This window comes from Meriones unguiculatus, chromosome 17 (assembly GCF_030254825.1).
Source record: "Meriones unguiculatus strain TT.TT164.6M chromosome 17, Bangor_MerUng_6.1, whole genome shotgun sequence".
Classification (NCBI taxonomy): Eukaryota; Metazoa; Chordata; class Mammalia; order Rodentia; family Muridae; genus Meriones; species Meriones unguiculatus.
In genome coordinates this window covers 60528610-60547433 of record NC_083364.1, presented here as the reverse complement: position 1 = coordinate 60547433, position 18824 = coordinate 60528610, and the positions used below count along the sequence as shown (strand labels likewise).

The following is an 18824-nucleotide window of genomic DNA, read 5'->3' as shown; positions in this document are numbered from 1 at the left end:
CCTTTCCTCTGACTTCAGCGGTGCTTTTCTAGCAAACATCGCTCAGACATCTGCTGACTCACAGGACCAGAGAGGGCAAGGGTGCATTGCTGGTGATTCGGACTCTGGACCACACTGGAGTGCCAGGGCCATGTGTACTGTGGACCACACTGGAGTGCCAGAGAAAGGCACTCCACATGTTTTTCTTTATTGGTGACAGATAACCAGAATGATTTTTGAATTTGTGTAGTTTAACTTCAGTACCACACCGACTGCTGTTTTCTTCATCCTTGGGAACATATGCATCATGTTTATATGTATATAATCAATGTATTATCATTACTAATACATTTAGAGCATCTTTGTTAGTGACTTTCGTGTTATTCAATAGCACCTGTAACTTAGATATATATATATACATATACATACATATATCTATTTCCATTTCAACTGACTGAAGCAAATATGTTTAAAAATTGGTATCAAAATGCAATGTAAACTCTTTGTATACAGTTAAAAATATTTACTGTACCATTTTAGTGTGATTTCTGTTGCTCTGATAAAACACTGACCAAAACAAACATGGGAGGAAAGGGTTTATTTGGCTTTATAGGTTCAGTCAATCACAGAAGGAAGCCAGAGAAGGAAATCAAGGCAGGATCCATAGTGTGAGGCACTGAAGAGACTATGGAGGGGCAGTGCGTAGGGGCTTGCTCCCATGGCTTGCTCAGCCTGCATTCCTAAACAACCCAGACCCACTTGGTCAGGAGTGGTTATCAGCTTCAGTGGGCTGGTCCCACAGTCCATCAATGCAGAAAATGCAGTTCAGGCTCACACATAGGACAACCCAGTGGGGTCATTTTCTCCACTGAGCTTCCCTCTTCCCAGATGACTCTAGCCTGTGCCAAGGTGGCGTAAAACTAGCCAGCACACATGACTTGCCCAGCTCGGTTTCTTACGTAATTCAGAGCCACAGTGAGCTGGCCCCTTCCACTCCAGTCAGCAATCAAGAAAATGCCCACAGACAGGCCCGGAAGCCAGTCTGATGAGGCAATTCTTTGAATTTCCCTCTTCACAGGTGACTCTGGTTTGTGTCAGGTTGATGAAAACCAACTGGCACATAAAACATGTTTCTACCCAAAGAGCTATATTTGAATGTTCACTGTAGTTTATTTACAGTAAACAAAGATCTGCAAAGAAATTCAATCTCTCTTTCCAGGGAAATGGTAAATCAATTCCTGTATCCCTAGCCACAGTGGAATACTATCTAGCAATGCAAACTTGGTACAAGCAGGAGCAATGAATGTGCTTTTAAAGCATTATATTAGCGTGAATAAGGAATACCTTTTGTGGCTGCATCACTATGAAATTATATAGTCATGTATTTATGCATATATATTCTATAGAGATGTAAAAACTATAGTGATGTCATCCGTTTGTGAGGAATCAGAAAGAAGGGGCAGGGAGCTGAATGAAACAAAGGGAGTTTGGGATTTGCTGAAAAACATTTGGTATCCTCACATTGGTGCTTGTTACAAGATTGTCTACATTCTCCGAACCTCTTCAAATTGTACAATTAAACTGATGAGTTATATAATTTCCATTATACAACTAATTTTTAAAATTAAACAGTCATGCATTTAAGTTATCAAATGCTTTTTGCAGCTGGTATCTTCCAATTGAATATTAAAGTAGGAAAATAGGCCAGCTGCGATGGCTCATGCTAATAATCCCAGGCCTTGAGAGGTGGAGGCAGGAGAATCAGGAGTTCAAGTTTAGCTTCTGCTGTAATAGTGAAATTGAGGCAAGCCCGGGCTAAATGAAAACCTGTCTCAAAAAGAAAAAAATCCACTCTAAAACAAGTGAATCACCAGGCACTGGTGGCACAAACCTTTAATCCCAGCATAGGAGAGGCAGAGCCAGGCAGAACTCTTGAATTTGAGGCAAGCCTAGTCAACAGAGTGAGTTTCAGGACATACAGGGCCACACAGAGAAACCCTGTCTCAGAGAGAGAGAGATGGAGAGGGAGGGGGAGGGGGGAGAGAGGGAGAGGGGGAGAGAGGGGGGGAGAGGGGGGGAGAGAAGGGTGGGGTGGGTAGGTTCCTGAGAGGAGGGAGAAACACACAAACACACACAAACACAGAGAGAAAGAGAGAGAGAAGAGAAGAGAGAGGGAGAGAAAGATGGAAGAGAAAGAATAGGCTTACACAGAGGAAGCATAAGAAGGAAGCCTCCTGAAAACTTCCTTGTGTATGAGCAGTGGAGCAGAGTATCAAGTGAGAGGTTCTGAAAACAGGAACTTTAGTTCATTTATTTTTAGCATCCAATACGGTTGCTGTTAACTGAGTGGTTTTCATGTCCAGCTGTGATATTAAAAATAAGAATTCTGCTGAAAGTGCTTCCTCTTCATGTTTGCCATGAGCGTGTTCCCTGTAAATGGGGGTTGGGAGGGCGGGATTTGGTCATCTGTTTTGGCAGTGGCAGCTTACGTTCAAGTAGATAAAGCAAGCTGTCTGCATCCGCACATGATGAAATCTACTTGGCAAAGCACTGGCTTTCTGCATAGACTGAAAGAGAAGAGTGTGTGGCTGAAGATTAGCTCATTATCTAAACAACTGGTGGATGAGTGACGAGAAACAAAGAAAATTATGTATGATGCTGCCTTTCTGCCCTGAAGAGGGAAACAGCTGTGGCTTTAGAAATTGGCCAGAATTTATGTAGTTGGGGACAGTTTTAAGACTACTCAAAAAATTTTTTTGGGGGGGATAAAAATCAAGTTATAATTTTTTTTTTTTAACAGGCTTTCTCTGTGTAGCCTTGGCTGTCCTGGACTTGATTTATGGACTAGGGTGGCCTCAAACTCGCAGAGATCCACTTGTTCCTGCCTCCCTGAGTTCTGGAAGTAATAATTTTGTATTGGTTCATTTGTAGGTGTTTTCCCCTTTTTGATATTTTTTGATCAAATAACAGTAGTTAATAACTTCATATTTAAGGAAGTAGTTCTTTTGGTATAACCAGGCACATTATTGTGTATGTGCTTTAGCTCTTTAACTATGGCCTATGGAAAACTGTCAGATGTTTCTAGCAGAAAATTCCATCAGTGCCTTAAACTATCTCTTTGAGATAGATTAGTGTTTCTAAGTCGGTGTATTTTAATAAACATTTACTTAATGTGTATTATAACATTACTTTTTATTTGCTTAGTGTTGGAAATTGAATCTAGGGCCTCATATATGCTAAATACGTGCGTTGCCACTGAGCTACACCCCAGTCTCTTTTGTTTTAATTTTAAAATGTTATCATTAAGTTCATAGTATTATGGTTAAAAAATACAGTTATTATGGCTCACAGTGTTATAGTTAAATAGTTGTTATAGTTTTATTTAATATATAGTTTAAAATTGTGGGCTGTGAAATCAGACAGTTGCCAGTTTGAATTCTGACCACTGCTTGGAGTATTAAACAATTTCACTGAGGATTTTAAAACTCTTGACTTATTATATTATATGCAAAAGTGCTTAATACCATGTTATGTATTTACTGTATGCATCATAAACTGTGCTGTTAATTAATGGCCGTGGCCTCCGCCCGATCAAGGGCCTCAGTAGGTTAGACGGTCATCCCCACAGGTTGGGACCATCAGGTAAAATAATGACTGCGCTTCAAAGGAGGGTTGTGAGTTGAAGAAGACTGAGGCTTTTCCCTCTGTCAAAGTGGGGTCCAGTGTTTCCAGTAAGACATGGGCTAAGCAGAGATGGCTGGGTCTAAGAGACTGCGCTCAGGGCTGGAGCTAAATATTCGAAATTAACACAGACTCAAGTTTTGTCGGTTTCTTCACACGAGTATGTAATTGCAGAGAACAGTCAGAAACCAAGAAGTGCAGAGGGGGAGGAAGGCAGGATGTGAGGTCGGTTGGCCTCATTCCGGGCAGTTTTGAATGTGGTAGTGTGAGCTGAGGATAGCCGAATGGAGGAAGGCCCCTGGGAGGGCTGAATGGACACAGGTGTCAGCAGGGCTTAAAATCATGGTGTTGGGTGCCCACAGGGATGCATGGAGCTAGGAGGCTAATTTTTTTTTTTAAACTTGCAGAGATATGTTATTTATTAGGTCTTAACAGCCACAGACTGGGTATGAGATCAGGCCTTGTGTGAACAGTTAAGTCATGTATCACTGACCAAGCAGGAAGCACAAGAAAGCTTTGCCACAGAGAGCACGGGACATGGTTTAAGACCTTATTAACCTACAAAAAAAAAAAAAAAAAAGAAAAAGAAAAAAAAGGGTTTGGCTGCCAGGCTGCTGGGGAGAAGAGCAAGTGAGAGAGAATATGAATAAATGAGTGCAGGTATGAGGAAAGAGGGAGCTAATGTCAGAGTCGAGCGTTAGGAACCAGCTTTGCAAACGGATGCTGTCTGCAGGAAACTGATCAAACTGTTGAGCTGCAGCCCTGGGCTCTGCAGGTTGTCTTTTTGAACAAAGACCAGCACCAGAGCTTGGGTGGCTTAGCCTACAAATGGACTTTCAGAAGCCTCTGTAGAAAGGCCAAGAGGAAGTGGGATCCTAGAAACCAGACAGCAGGGGTCTGCGAATGCCCCAGCGCTGAGAAAAAGCGAACAGCATGGCTGATTCTGCTTTTTGTACTTAGGGAGTTTTCACTATTGGTGAACGTGTTTTCTTCTTTTTGGCTGTTTAAATTAGCCAAAAGCTTCCTTTGGCTGGAGAAAACATTAGGAGGCCCCCAAAGGGGAAAAAAAATGGCCCTTTTTCTAGTGCCATTTTATAGGGTTTGCTTTGTTTCTACAGACAACACTAGTGGGGAGGGCGAGGTTGGAAGGAACAGGGTTGAGAATAATAGGGTTTAATTTCAGCAGAATTTGTGTCAGAGCCTTGAACTTTCTCCATTTTACTAACATTGAGTTAATTCCGCAGAAGAAATGCGTAGGCTTGACCATTAGAGAAACATCCTGTAATGTTTGATCTGGTGTCAGAAGTACAGAACTGCTCATCTGTGAAGGGGTGCCCCGGCAGAGGCTGGGTGTATAAGGATCCTGGCATGATAGATACAGGTTGAGTCATGGTTCTGTTACATGTCGGGGCAAACGTCTCTCAGCCCTCAGTTTCCTCATCTCTAACAGGAATTGTGTACGCTCGCAGGGTCCTTGTAAGGTGGCGGGTGACGAGACGCCAGAACCCTTCCCCAGATGCTTCGGCACATGCCAGTGCTAACTTTTCAACGAATATGTGTCATCACTACTCCTTGGGCATGTGCCGCATGCTAGGCACTTACAGTGAGAAATTAGTACAGAGCATTGAGTTCTGATATTTGTAAGTATATCCAGTACCCATCTACGTAGCCACTTCTGTGTGACGGGCCCTGTGCTAAGATTTAAAATAAAAAGGAATGCCAGCTTTCAGGTCACCGGATGTCATATTTGGGGACATTTACTTTACCATCTGTTATGGTCTCTATATTCCAACAAACCCAATAATTTTCTTTTTCTATCTCATGCTTCTCTAGTGAATCCCAGAGTAGTGATCCTCAGACTGTTGTGTGCATTAAGAATCCCAGGAAGGGGAGGAGGACCTTCCCCATCAGTGGACTGGGGGAGGGGATGGGTGGAGAAGAGGGAGGGAGGGAGCTACAGATGAGATATAAAGTGAATAAACTATAATTAATACAAATTTAAAAAAGCAAAAAAATGAGGACATATCAATATAAAATATGTCAAGTATATCAAAATATGAACATAAGATTACTGTCATGAATATTAGCTTTTAACATACAGATATTATTTATATTATTGTTATCCTCTATGAAATGTAATAACCATCATTTATAAGACCTGGATAGCAGAAGATACAGAATATTTCTTATTATGCTTGGGAAGCTTCATGTTGAAATAAAAACACTTATTTTGTCTTTAAAAAAAAAAAAATCCATGTTCTGCAACCGATCTACATGCCCAGCTGGTTAACTTATTTTAATGGGGACAAACTATCCTGTTACTGTGAGAGAAATTTACCACTCCTGATAAACAGCGTATACTTGGACTTAAACAGTGTGTACCTATAAACAATTCAAGTATATAAGTATACTTAAACAGTATATACTAAGCAATATTTTTGCTTAAATTAATGAAATCTTTATGTTCCCATTTTCCCCTGATAGTCTTTCATTTTATCTCAAAGAAGCTAGGCAGAGAATGTGAGATCACCCAGGGCTCCGTGGCCTCCCTGTGCATGCACAGGTGCCTCTGTCTGCAGACATGCATATACCATGCAGGCATACGCATCCTGGGTTCAGTCCTGAATTCTAGAGCAACAACAACAAAAATAACAAGTGGAACAAACGTGGTACTCACATGTTTGTCTCTTTAGACAATGTTATATATACCACATTAAATGTGCCCCAGGAAAATGTGCACACAACAGACTTGTAATCCTTCCTTCCATGCTTTTTTTTTTTTTTTAAAGAATGCTTAAAGAATCCCATAATCCCATGCTCAAATGTGCTAACTTGTTGAGTGACTTCCATCTTACCCTGGCTGGTCCTGACCCTTGGTCTTTGCTGTAGAGAAAGCTTCCCTTAGTGTTATCTGCGCTTCCAAAACAAAGTCAACAAAGCACCGTGAGGAAGTCTTAGATTACCATTCTCTCTTTTGGGTTCTCCTCTTGCCTTGTATCTTGAGATGACAAGGTGACCCTTCTAAGGGACAGACTAAACTCTTTCTCTCTCTGTTAAATTGTATGATGTACCTGTATTTTCTTCACTCATTAAGAGGATCATATCCACATAGCCACTTGGCTAGCTTATTGTGACCCTTACAGGCAATGTTTACAGGTCATCTGTGAATTTAGAACCTCAATGTAAACTTTTGTTACTGAAGAGAAGAGGAAGCTGTTATCTAAAAAGAAAACTGTATGTGTGCGTGTGTGTGCATGTGTATGTATGTGAGAGAGAGAGAGAGGTACTTCTGTGTGTATGCAGGGCAAAGGTCAACATCGGGTGTCTTTCTCAATCTCTTTCCTCATTTTTTTGAGGCCAGGTCTTTCACTGAACCTAAGGTTCAGCTGTTTGGCTATACTGGTTGGTCAGCAAGCTCCAGGGATCCGTCTGTTTCTGACCACAACCCCACAGAGTGCCAAAGTTAGAGAAAACACCAACTCCTGCTTTTTTGGAGGTATGAACTCAGGTCCTCAAACAGTAATGTGCGTAGCAAGCATGTTACAGAGTGAACCATTCAGCCCAAACTGCTTAATTTGGTTCTTGAAAATCATTTATGCACTGAAAAGAGTATCAACCATGTGCCCTCTGTAGATGAGTTCTGACTTCCTCACAGCCCCCAGCCCACATGTTAAAGTAGCGGTGGCTTTGTTATACCCTGGTTTGAAGGGCACCTCTGCTCCAGAGTCGGCTACCCTTCATGTTTAATGTCAGACTCTTAAAATGTGCTTGTTTGTTATGTGGGAGTTGCATTCCAGACCCTATGACTTTTTCAAGCACACGTCCTCTACAAAATCCTGGCTGGTTTTCCTTCGAATCCTTTTGCTCAGAGCAACATAGTCATTCCATTTACGGGATTACAGTTAGTGAATTATTCTATTTGTGGAAGCTTTCTTCTTCCCCATGGGAAAAAAACAAAACAAAACAAAACAAAAAAACAGAGGGACCATACATGTTTCTTGCCAGGATATTCTGGTTGGCCCTGGCCTACTTTGCACCTTGAATATCAAAGCTTTAAGTTGGCCATGAAATTCTAGAAACTACCTAAGCTTCCTCAATTTTTTTTTTCCCCAGGTGCTGTGTACAACACCTCCTCAAAAGCAGGTTTGGTTAATGTTTTGGAGAAGGGGGAAAACATTTTCTTATACTTCTTTGTTTTCAGTAAAACCACACATTAATGAGTGAAAAACAAGACCGTACCAGGATTCTCTTTTGCACATTGTACCGTCCTTTATAAAATTACCCCAATGGTATGTTTTGATAGACTATTGAATGCTCAATACTGACATCCTTTTCTAGACCTTTAAGTGTAACTATATTTTTTTAAAATTTTGCTGATAAGATACTGGTAAGGTTTTGTTTGTTTGTTTATTTTGGTTTTTGAGACAGGGTTTCTCTGTGTAGCCTTGGCTGTCCTGGACTAGCTTTGTAGACCCGGCTGGCCTCGAACTCACAGTGATCCACCTACCTCTGCCTCCCTGCGTGCTGGGATTAAAGGCATGTGCTACCTCGCCCAACTAATAAGTCTGTCTTTATTAGATATTTATATGAAGTGCGCTATTCTGAGCAGAAATTTAAATGCTTCTTTTGAGCATTTAAGTGAGTTATTTGGTGACAAACTTGGGCTGTGGTCAGTTGTTTTCCAGGACGGTGTGACAGCTTGCTGACATTGAGGGCTCCTTTTGCTTACAGACAGGTGTGGGCTCTCGAGCTACAAGCAAATTGTTTGACCTAAGGCCCCCGGCCTCAGGTGGATTTGGGCTATGGATCATGTCATTTCTCAGGAATTACACAAGCTTGTGCAGACTAACGTTTATGCACCTAACTATCTTGCTTAACTGCTTTCTCCTGTCTTTTGAAACTAATTTATTATAATGGTACTTGGGAGTGGCGGCTGCAGAGAGCAATAGCTGACAGAAGTGACAGGAAGCTCCGCCAGGGAGTCATCCACTTAGCGAATCTCCTACATTATCATTAGCACCAGTGATGACCCTGAGTGAGAAAAACAGACAAAAGCTAAAATTTTTGTTTAGTGTGTTCCATTTACAAAGGCAAAAAATGGCTTAAGATTGGCAGCCATGGGATAAGAGCATAGTTTAGTCAGTAGAGTGCTTGCATGAGGACATGAATTTCACCCTCAGAATCCATGTAAAAAAGCTGGGCATGGTAGCACACATTTATAATCCTAGTGCTTGGGAGGCAGGGACTGGAAGGTCGCCGGGGCTGTCTGACTAGCTAGCCTAGGCACTGTCTCAAAAAAATAAAAGGGGTGAATGACTCATTATATTGTCCTCTGGTCTCCATATGCATGCACACATACACGTGTATGTACGAACACACACACACACACACACACACACACACACACACACTCTAAAAACAAAGCCTTTTTACCTTAACTTATTTTCCTCCTTTTAACTTATTTTCCCCTTACAGGGAACTGCAAATGATTCCAGCCTGACCTCACTTTCTTGTTGTTGTTGTTGTTGTTATTATTATTACTATTAAAAATTTGTCTTGCAATTTATTCATTTTATATCCTGGTTTTAGCCCCCTCCCTCATCTCTTCCCAGTCCTACCCTCTTCCCTCCCTCTTCCTCTCTCTCCCCTTCCTCTAGTCCTCTGAAAGGAGAAGTCCTCCTCCCCGGCCATCTGATCCTAGCTTACCAAGCCTGACCTCACTTTGTATACTCAGGTGCTTGGAATGAAGTTGTTAGATATTGATAAGAAAGAAAGGAATGGTATGTGCAATGGTTGAGATCATCTGGTACCTTGGTAAGGGAAGCAAAGCAACAGTATACCAGCTTAAAGTTAAATTCACTGAAATAAAAAGATATGTTATAGAAATGTGTAGTGTTTGCCTTTTGCATTTAATTTCATAGTAGAGTAGGAGTTTTTAATGTTTGCTTTTGAAGAAAAGAACAGGGGTACCCAGCAGACATACTTTCAAATGTTCCCCTGGTTATCAACCTTCCTAATGCGGCAGCCCTTTAATACAGTTCGTCATGTTGTGGTGATCTCCAACCGTAAAATTATTTCACTGCTGCTTCATAATTACAGTTTTGCTGCTGTTATGAATAGTAATGTAAATACCTGATATGCCACCCCAAAGGGGTCTCGACCCATGGGTTGAGAACCGCTGGTTATGTTTCTGTCCCGTAAAGTGTTGTGTGTATGTTTACACCCTAGAGAAGATTGTCGTCTATATTTTTTTCTGTTTACAAAGGTACAATGAATAACACACTGATGCAAAACAAAGCTGGATGCACCTATGCTGTGATGTTGAAAAGTCTAATAGGAGCATCTAAAAGTTGGAATGTTTTAATAGTTTTTTTCCCCTTGTTTTTCAAAATTAAAACAATTGGGCACTGAAACTATGACACATAAGATTTAAAGTCAATTCAGGACCTAGAGGAGTAAATGGTTATTCATATCTTGAAGCACATACTCACTTTAAAAAAAAATTATTAGTTATTTACTTTACATCCCAAGGGTGGCCCCCTCTTTCCCCTCCTCCCAGTAACCTCCACTCCCCTCCTTTTTCTTTCCCCTTTTCTTTTCCCCCCAGAAATGGGGAGCCCCCTTCCCCTCTGTATTAACCTTCCCCAGCACATCAAGTCACTTCATCCCCTGAGGCCAGGCAGCCCTGTCGGGGAAGTGATCCAAAAGCAGTCAACAGAGTTCACGTTAGAAACCGCACCCCCTCCACCCGCCAAATGACCCATATGAAGACCAGGTTACATGTGTGCAGGGGCCCTAGGTCCAGATCATGCATGCTCCTTAGTTGTCTCAGTCTCTGTACTCCCGCATTGGACTGGCTTAGCTGGCTCTGTTGGTCTTCTTGTGAGGTTCCTGACCCCTTTAGGACTCTCTAGCTTTCCCCAGCATTTCCTCAGGACCGCCAGAGTTCTACCCCGTGCTCGGCTGTACATACTCACTTTTCACTGGGAAGGATAAAAAAAAAGATATTTTTTCTGTTTTTGAAGTAAGGTTTTGGGTGTGAAGATATGTAAATTCTGTTTTTGAATGGAGCTTTTACTCTTTTACCTAACATGAAAAAGTTTCAGGGAATCTTCTAGCTTTGATACTAGAGAACTTCTGGCTGTTGGAAATCTGCGTCATATTTTTATAAATTACTAAGAATAAACAGAAGTGTTCTTTCTGTACATTTGTTGAGCATTTTCAATGTTATAGACCCATGCCAATTTCTCTCTCTATAGATTTATTCACTAATTCATATATGTGAACCATTGTGAAAAAAACTCTCTGAATAACTATCTTCTCTCTTTGGATCCTGTTTCAGGCAGGCCAGCCATGAGAGGGTACCTGGTGGTTATATTCTTGAGTTCCATCTTCCTCTATTATCTACTACATTGTATCCTGTGGAGAACAAATGACTATGGGTAAGCTTCAGCTTTAACTACTCAAACATGACATTCAAACTAGTCTTCTACTTATTTGTTTAAAGAATCTTCCAGAGTTATGTTGTAGCATCTTGGCTATTACCTAGCTTTTCAATGTACACTGTACACTGTATACCATTCCAGTATGCCATAGATGGTTTCTTTAGCAATTTGAAACTGTTGAGCAGGTCTGGGGAGATGGCTGAGGATGGGTCAAGTGCTTGCTGCACATGTATGAGGACCTGAGTGTAGGTTGCTAGAACACATGTGGAAACCACACATGACCTGATGCATTTGTAAATCCAGTACTGGGGAGGAGGGATGGTTTAGAAATGGGAAGATTACTGGTAATGCCTGACCCAAAAATCAGGTTCAGTTCCAGGGCTAGTGAGAATCTGTCTCAAAAGAACTAGGGGAAGAATCGTAGAGCAGTAAGATACACATGCACGTGCGCACACGCATCCGCACACACATGTGCACACACACACACACCACACACACGTACACAAACATACACACAAACAGATATACAAACACATAAACACATACACATGCCAGGTTTTTAAACAAAAAAATCATTTCTTAAAAAAATTATGTGTGTGTGTTTCTGTGTGATTATGTACGTGTGTGTAAATACCCAATAGAAGGCAGAAGATGGCGTTGGATCCCCGGATCTGAAGTTATAGAAGGTTGGGAGCCAACCTAGCAGATGTGCTGAGAACTGATCTGTAGCTGGATTTAGCTATTTTGTGGGTTCTTCTTTCCCTACCCTTTATTCCCACCCTTTATTCCAACCTCCCACCCCCTGTCTCACTCTCTGTCACTAGATAGAACAAAAGGATAGACTGGAAGAAAGAGAGATAGACATCTGTGAGTCTAATTTCTTTCTTCTTGTTTCTGTTTTGAGCACAACTGCTCACAAACCACAACCAGCCCTCCTAAATACCACCAACCCCACCTTCCAGGGCTTTAGCATTTATATGCCCTCTGAAAAATTCCTAGAATTCCAAAACATCACACAGTTGCAGAAACCATTTGCAACTGTCAAATCCATGCCTCTGCTAGAACACGGGGCAAATGATAGTCAGCTTCTGCAAAGCAGCTCCATATCCCCACGGCAGGGATTAAAATGAAAACATATTCTTACAATAGTTCTGTGTTTAAAAAAAATAAAAAAAAGCTAGAATTCCAGAATTCTTACTACACTCACTGGAGGTCGGCTTTAAGAGTAGCATATGCTCTAAGCCTTTGAGCCTCCCTCACAGCCTCAACCTGTTATTGAAGCGATAGTCTTGAGTGTCTTCAGGACATAGCATTCTGTGTTTACACAATAGTTCATTTCCTTGAATTAATGAAGCAGTGCTTGGACTCAGTACCAGTTCACCTTCAGTTTCCTTTGTTTGAAAATATAGCATGTTTCAAATAGCTTTGACACAAAATATTAAATATTAAGGCGTACTGCAGAGAAATTTTTTAGGTGTGTTTCTTACATTTCCCATCTTCGTCCTTTGGCTAAGAATAACGTTTCGTTTACCTTTTAAATCCTAAACGGATGTTACTACACAATTAAATCCAAATAAATCAGATCTTAACTTCCCATGTTAGATCAGTGTTTAGTCAGTGTTTCAACAGGAGATCTTAGTTTGTTTCTAGCTAGCTGGAAAAATCCTATGTTTCTCTTTCTGTACGTCATCACTGAAGAAATATGGTTTTTTTTTTTTTTTTTTTCATGGAATGAGGTTGGGCAAATGCTACAGGAAGAAAACCTAATTCTAGGTGAATGGTTTGGCCCTCCAGTTTTAGCCTCAAGACATTAAAATACTGGGCCAGAGAACTTTGAAGTCTGATTAAGTATTTAATGAAGATCTTCCCTCAGGACTCTCTCTCTCTTCATGTCTGCCCCCTTCTAATAGTAGAAGAAAGGAAAGAAAAATGCAGTGTTACTTCTTGTAGTGCTGTTACTATTTGTAATAGGCAGGGTTCTCTAGAGGAATAGAACTCATAGAATGTGCACACGTTATAAAAGGGGATTCATTCAAATGGCTTCCATGATAGGGGTTGGATAGTTCAGCCGCAGCTGTCTGCCCTAGAGAAAGGCTCAGGTCATGCCGTCAGCTTGAGAAGCCAGAAGCTTCAGCATTCCCAGTCTCATGATGAAGACCTGAAGGAACCTTCAAAATTGCTGGGTGTTAGTTCACATTGGAGGACAGAAGAAGTTGGAGTCTATGCTAGTTAAGGACAGACATGCTCATAAACAAAAGGACAGGCAAGCTACATTGCTTTTTCCTCTGACCTTTTTCTATCTGGGCTACCTGACAGAAGGTACCATCCACTCTGTAGGTAGGGTCTTGTCCCCTCAGTCATTACCAGAAATGTCCTCAAGGTCCACCCAAAGGCATGTCTCTTAGTTATTTCCAAATCCCATAAGATTAGATTACCTGCCATTCTCCTTTCCTATACATCCTGTTTATTACAGAGGAAATAAGGAAGATAATAAGACTTTGAATTCACTACTGCTTTTGTCATCAGAATTTGACAGCACCTGGGAGATCATAGCTAATACAATTAAATGACACCAGGTTTTGTTTCCTCCAAAACTGCTTAAGAGGGACTGAGGTACCAAGCCCTTCCATAGCCTTTAGGTATGGACCTGATGGGGACAAAAAGGGAACAATGACAAGACAGATAGACGGACACATGGATAGAAAGCTAGGATTGGATGGATAGTCTGGATTCTCTGCTAGAGAAACCCCAGCAATATGAAAACTCAGTGTGTTTAGCATATATAGTTGAAATGAGAGGCCAAGTTATTCTATACAGATGGAAGAGAAGGCAGGATTATACATAAGTATAAGACAGGAGGCAGGGTTGGTGGCATACAGCTGGATCAAGGTGACAGGTTAAGCTAATCTTGATAGGCACAATCTTTGTAGGAGAACAGTCTTCAGGCCAAGTGCATCATGGGAGAAAGCTATGGTGGACATTCTCTGCATATACTATCAACATGGCAGAATTAGTCCCCCAAGGAAAACTTTACCATCCCTATGAGTCAGAAGCTATGGGGTCCTTGATAATGGCTATGTCCATGTGAAAAAGCACACTTACTCAGGACTTCATTCATTCAGGGCTTCCTTTTTCCCTATACAGTTCCCTGGCATTTAGCTTCTATGTAAACAGCCAGGTGTGGTAGTACATACTGGCCAATGGGCCTAACCTAATCTGTAGACCACAGTTCTCTATGAGAGATTAAGACAGCAAGGTAGAGGGTACCTAAGGACAAACCATACCCAAAGTTGCCCTTTTGTGTACACAAACACAACAGAACCAACTCAGCAGCTAAAGCACTTGTCATGCAAGTAAGATGACCAGACTTTGGATTCCCACAATGCACAGTGTGGGAGCTCGCCTGTAGCTCATGCTTTGTAAGGCAGAGACAAGTAATTCTACAGAGCCAGCTGGGCTCACAAGACTACCATATTAGCGAACTAGTTTTTCGCGCTAGACTTTGCCTCAAAATAAAAGTGATCGAGAGTCCCAGTAGTGATCTTGAGCCTCCACTTATCCATGCACACATGTGGGTGCATCCACACATATGTAACATGCATACGACACATACACATGAAAAAGAAAAAAAAACATACAGGTGATTGTCTTTGTTTTCAAAGTACCTAAACTCTGTCTTCATTATATTCTAAAACAGCTGTTGATTTTCTGTCTTTGTGTCACTTCTGGGTTTCTGACCTTGTAAATGTAGTGGTAGACTCACTGAATGTAATGCAGCTCTCTGGCTAGCCATGCTGCTCTACCACATCTATGTTTTAACCTTATTCATAAGCCAAGTGGCCCTTACCATGGCAGTATTCTCTAAATATCTCGTTTCATAAGGACTTATATCTTCTAGTTCAATAGCTTACTCATTCTAATTATGGAGATTTCATACTTTTAAAAAACTGGAACTTATTTGTCTATAAAAGGTTCCATCTCTTCATATTGAGTCCTATTTATAGTCGGGAAAAATGATTAATTTTTTACTTTGTCTTTTTCTCTTTCGGCCGCTTGAATTAACTTTTAAAGCATGCATTCTCCATAGAATTGCTGATCAGTGAGTTCTTATGTGAGGTTGTTTTCCTCTTCCCCGGCTATTTCCTCTCATCACCTACTCCTCCTTCAAATTTATTTTCCCTGTTGTGTTTCACAGTACCCCTTTAAGTCATGGAGATAAGTACTGCATTTAGGAGCCCCACCAGCCAAGAACCTGGGGCATTCGATATGGCTGTCAGTGGTATGACCTGTGACATCCCCAAGACAATGGTCTGTGAACCCTGCTCAGTCAGTGTTTCCACTGTCTGCTATCACTAGGTGTTCCCACATATGACCTGGGGTGTAAAAGCCTCATGTACTTGTGCTCTGGGTTTGGTTTTGCCAGCCTTTGAAGGCTTCTAAAACCTAAAGTGTGAGATAACCCTGTCAATCACTGCTTCCTTAATCCCAAAGGGTGCCATGATTGTTTCCGTTCTCCCTTGCTTTTCACTTAGGAGTTTTCAAGCTTGTTGAGGATTTGGAGAAGGCTGAGTTAACCATCAGGGCTGTGTGCATGTGTGTGCATGTGTGTGGGGGCTACACAGTGGGTTCTTGGGGTACACGTTCCTCCTTGAACAGGATCCTGGTCCTGGCTTCTCACTGCTGCTGTTTCTTTCTCCTAGGGTCTCACCTCTGGATTTAATAAAGACGAATAAAAGCAATATCCAGTATTGTAAAAAAAAGCCACCTTTCATCTCTCTCCTGAGGTAAAAATAGACATAGATGAAAAAAACAAAAAACAAAACAAAAAAAAATACACCAAAAAAAAAAACCTGGCCATACAATATATGCCGAATGTGTTTGTGGTCATTTTTACACTGTTTACTTTTTCCATGCAAATCTTGGTACTTGGTAGATACTAGATGTGTAAGAAAGTGTGTAATGGACTTGAATATCCTGCTGTGTGCCTATAGTCAGAATGAACTCTGAGTATATTTTAAGGAAAGTATATTTTAAGGAAGCTTGTATTCTTTTTATGTGGGTGAACCTGGAGAGGCCTACCTGCATTTGATCAGAAAAAATGAACTTTCCTTAGGCTTTCCTCACCTCCTTCCTTCCATCCTTTTTTACTTTTATTATTATTCTTATTAGAATTGTTTTAATTCTAACTTAGAATTAGAATTTTTTAATTAGAATTTTTCCCTCACTTTTACCAAGCTACATAAAATGCAAATGACTGAGCTACATGTAATGTGATTAGAGAGTGATTGTTACGGCTGCCAGAAATTGCAATTTACTCTTCCACAAACATGTCTATCCTATGGCCGGCTCACATACTTAACAAAAGCAGCGGCAAATTCAGTTAGGCATGTTTAACTGTATAACACATTTTTTTTTTTTGAGACTTCCTTCCCCTGAAGTTTTATTATTTCTTCAGGATTGCTAAGTGAGTAGCTAAGATTGCATTCAGTGGGACAGATAGGCACGTGTTTGTCACTTGTACAGGATTCTCTAAGGATGCTTCCTGGAGCATGCTAACTTCTTGGAAATAGAGGAAAACCAGCAACCTGAGAAGGCTTCGTTCAGGAACCTGGTTTGTGTGAAGGGCTACTTCCCTGCAAACAGGAATTGAACTTGTGTGCAGATTGCAGTTTTGTCATTTGTGGGCTAATGGCTCCCTCTCTGAGCAAGAGCTTCACTGCCTGTACTTACCTAGCAGGCTTTTGTCAGAACTTAATTGTAATGAAATACATTTTAATATATATAGAGCACTGTGAGTATCAGAATTATTACCAGTAAAATTAATACCTATCGAGGCTCTTGCTATGTCTGACATATTGTCCCAAATAATTATTTTTAATTTTTATTAATTATTTTTAATGATTATTACATAATTAAGCAACGAACAGAGGTTTGACTAAAAGCACATGCTAGTTAGTAGCCAGCATTCCTGTCACATCACTCTGACTGGCTAGGAAGAAAAGAGCCCTTTACTGGTACAGTGTGTTACGGTTTGGTTTCTCCAAGAGCACAGGGAGTTTTCCCCAAACCTGTATTGCTGACCCAGCACTTCCTCCTCCCCAGTGTAGGTCCTGGACTTGGGGAATCAACACTGATTTAGAAATGGCTCGTGCAGGTTGGCTGGCTCCTAAGGCTGCTGTCACTGCGAGTGCCGAAGCTAGGGTATGCATTTAGTCAGGGGGTGCTGGTGCTTTACCTGTTGCCTTCATTTAAACGCAATGCTGGTTAGTAATTGCAGCTCTTAGGAGCAGGCTAAATCGAAGGCACTCTTGCTCTGTGGCTCTTGCCATTTTTCTTGCAGCATCATGAAATCCCAGCCTCACTCTGGTTTCCACCTGTACCTTTAAATGTAAGCGCAAAGCAGATGAAGTATGGTATCGTGGCCCTGCAGTAAAGCTTGGTGGGTCCTGCCCTGTAGCCTCCTGGTGGTCTCTCCGGTGGGAGAAAGTATCTTACTAATAAAACATGTTAAGACTGTTTTTCTCTCTCTAATAGCGTGAATAAACACTTGTCTACTTTGTAATGGTCCCATGCAAACTGATTTGGAGTTAAAATTCACTCACCGCACATATTAAAAAGGCGTTGACTCAGGCCCCCTGTGCCTGACTCCACAGTGGCTCCCCCTGTCTTTATCAGATGGCCCCAGGAGAGATGTAGGGGTCACAGGGCACATCTCAAGGCAGAACATGTACCAAAGACAGGTGTCCACAAGTTTTGTTCTTGAGTAAAGTTTAATGACATTAGGGCAGAGTGACATTCTCTGGCCATGCTTAACTTTCAGTGTATCTTTGTTTTTACAATCGGTACAGTTTGCACATACGGTACTCTGAGGTTTTGGAGTGGCTTAGCATCAGTGCCTACATCACTTCCTGGCCATCACTTTCTCACCCGGAGTTGTTCCCAAAGCATGGTTTTACTTAGACTGTAATGTAACGTTGGTCCCTGTACCTGAGTATTGCATAGCTCTTCTAAACATCTTAAATTATTTAAAAAGGGTTTGTAAAACTCACGCCGTCTGCTGCCTTGAGGTTCAATTGAGATCATAGATGGCTAAAAACTTGTAGGTATCTGACAAGGTCATGCTTTTATTATTTCTTTCCAGGTTTCCTCGATTTTACCCATTTCTGTGTGCAGGTGATTTTGAAAAGTCTACTTACGCGTACAGTAGCCGGAACTTTGCTTTGCCCTACGGCACAAAGATATCAGGTCAGTCCCGGCGTTCGAATCCTGCCTGATAACCCGAGTGGGTTTTGATGACCTCTTAGAGGCAGTGTAGCGTCCAAGAATAATAATGGCAGGCTGTGAGTGTGCGTGTTTGTGGTGGTGGTATTGGAAAATGGATTTACTTTTGTTCTGTCACAGTGGCACTTAGCTGGGCTCCATGCCTAGTAACTTTATTCTAGTTTAGAGTTAGTAGGATTACCCTAAATGGTAATTTCTTACCTATCGCTTCCTTATGCCTTTGTGTGTGTCTTGTGTCTTCACGTGTGCATGGGTAGACATGTGTGCATGTGCACGTGTGAAAGACAACCTCAGGTGTTCTTCCTCAGGCACCGCCCACCTCTTTTTTTTTTTTTTTTTTTGAGACATAGTTTGTGCTGGCCTGGAACTCAGCAGGTAGTCTAGACTGACAGGCCAGTTAGCCACAGGCCTCTCCCTCTCTCCTCCTGTCACAGCATG

General features: G+C 41.4%; 1 protein-coding gene across 6 annotated transcripts in view; it reads left to right on the top strand.

Moving 5' to 3' along the window:
• Positions 1-18824, top strand: part of St3gal6 (ST3 beta-galactoside alpha-2,3-sialyltransferase 6) — a 54302-nt gene that overhangs the window by 21266 nt on the left and 14212 nt on the right. For all 6 annotated transcript variants that reach the window (XM_021662047.2, XM_060370593.1, XM_021662046.2 and 3 more), the window contains 3 exons: positions 11003-11102; positions 15806-15889; positions 18247-18350. In XM_021662047.2, the coding sequence (XP_021517722.1) occupies positions 11014-11102; positions 15806-15889; positions 18247-18350 (277 nt within the window). In that variant the 5' untranslated portion in view covers positions 11003-11013. The remainder of the gene's footprint in view (positions 1-11002; positions 11103-15805; positions 15890-18246; positions 18351-18824) is intronic.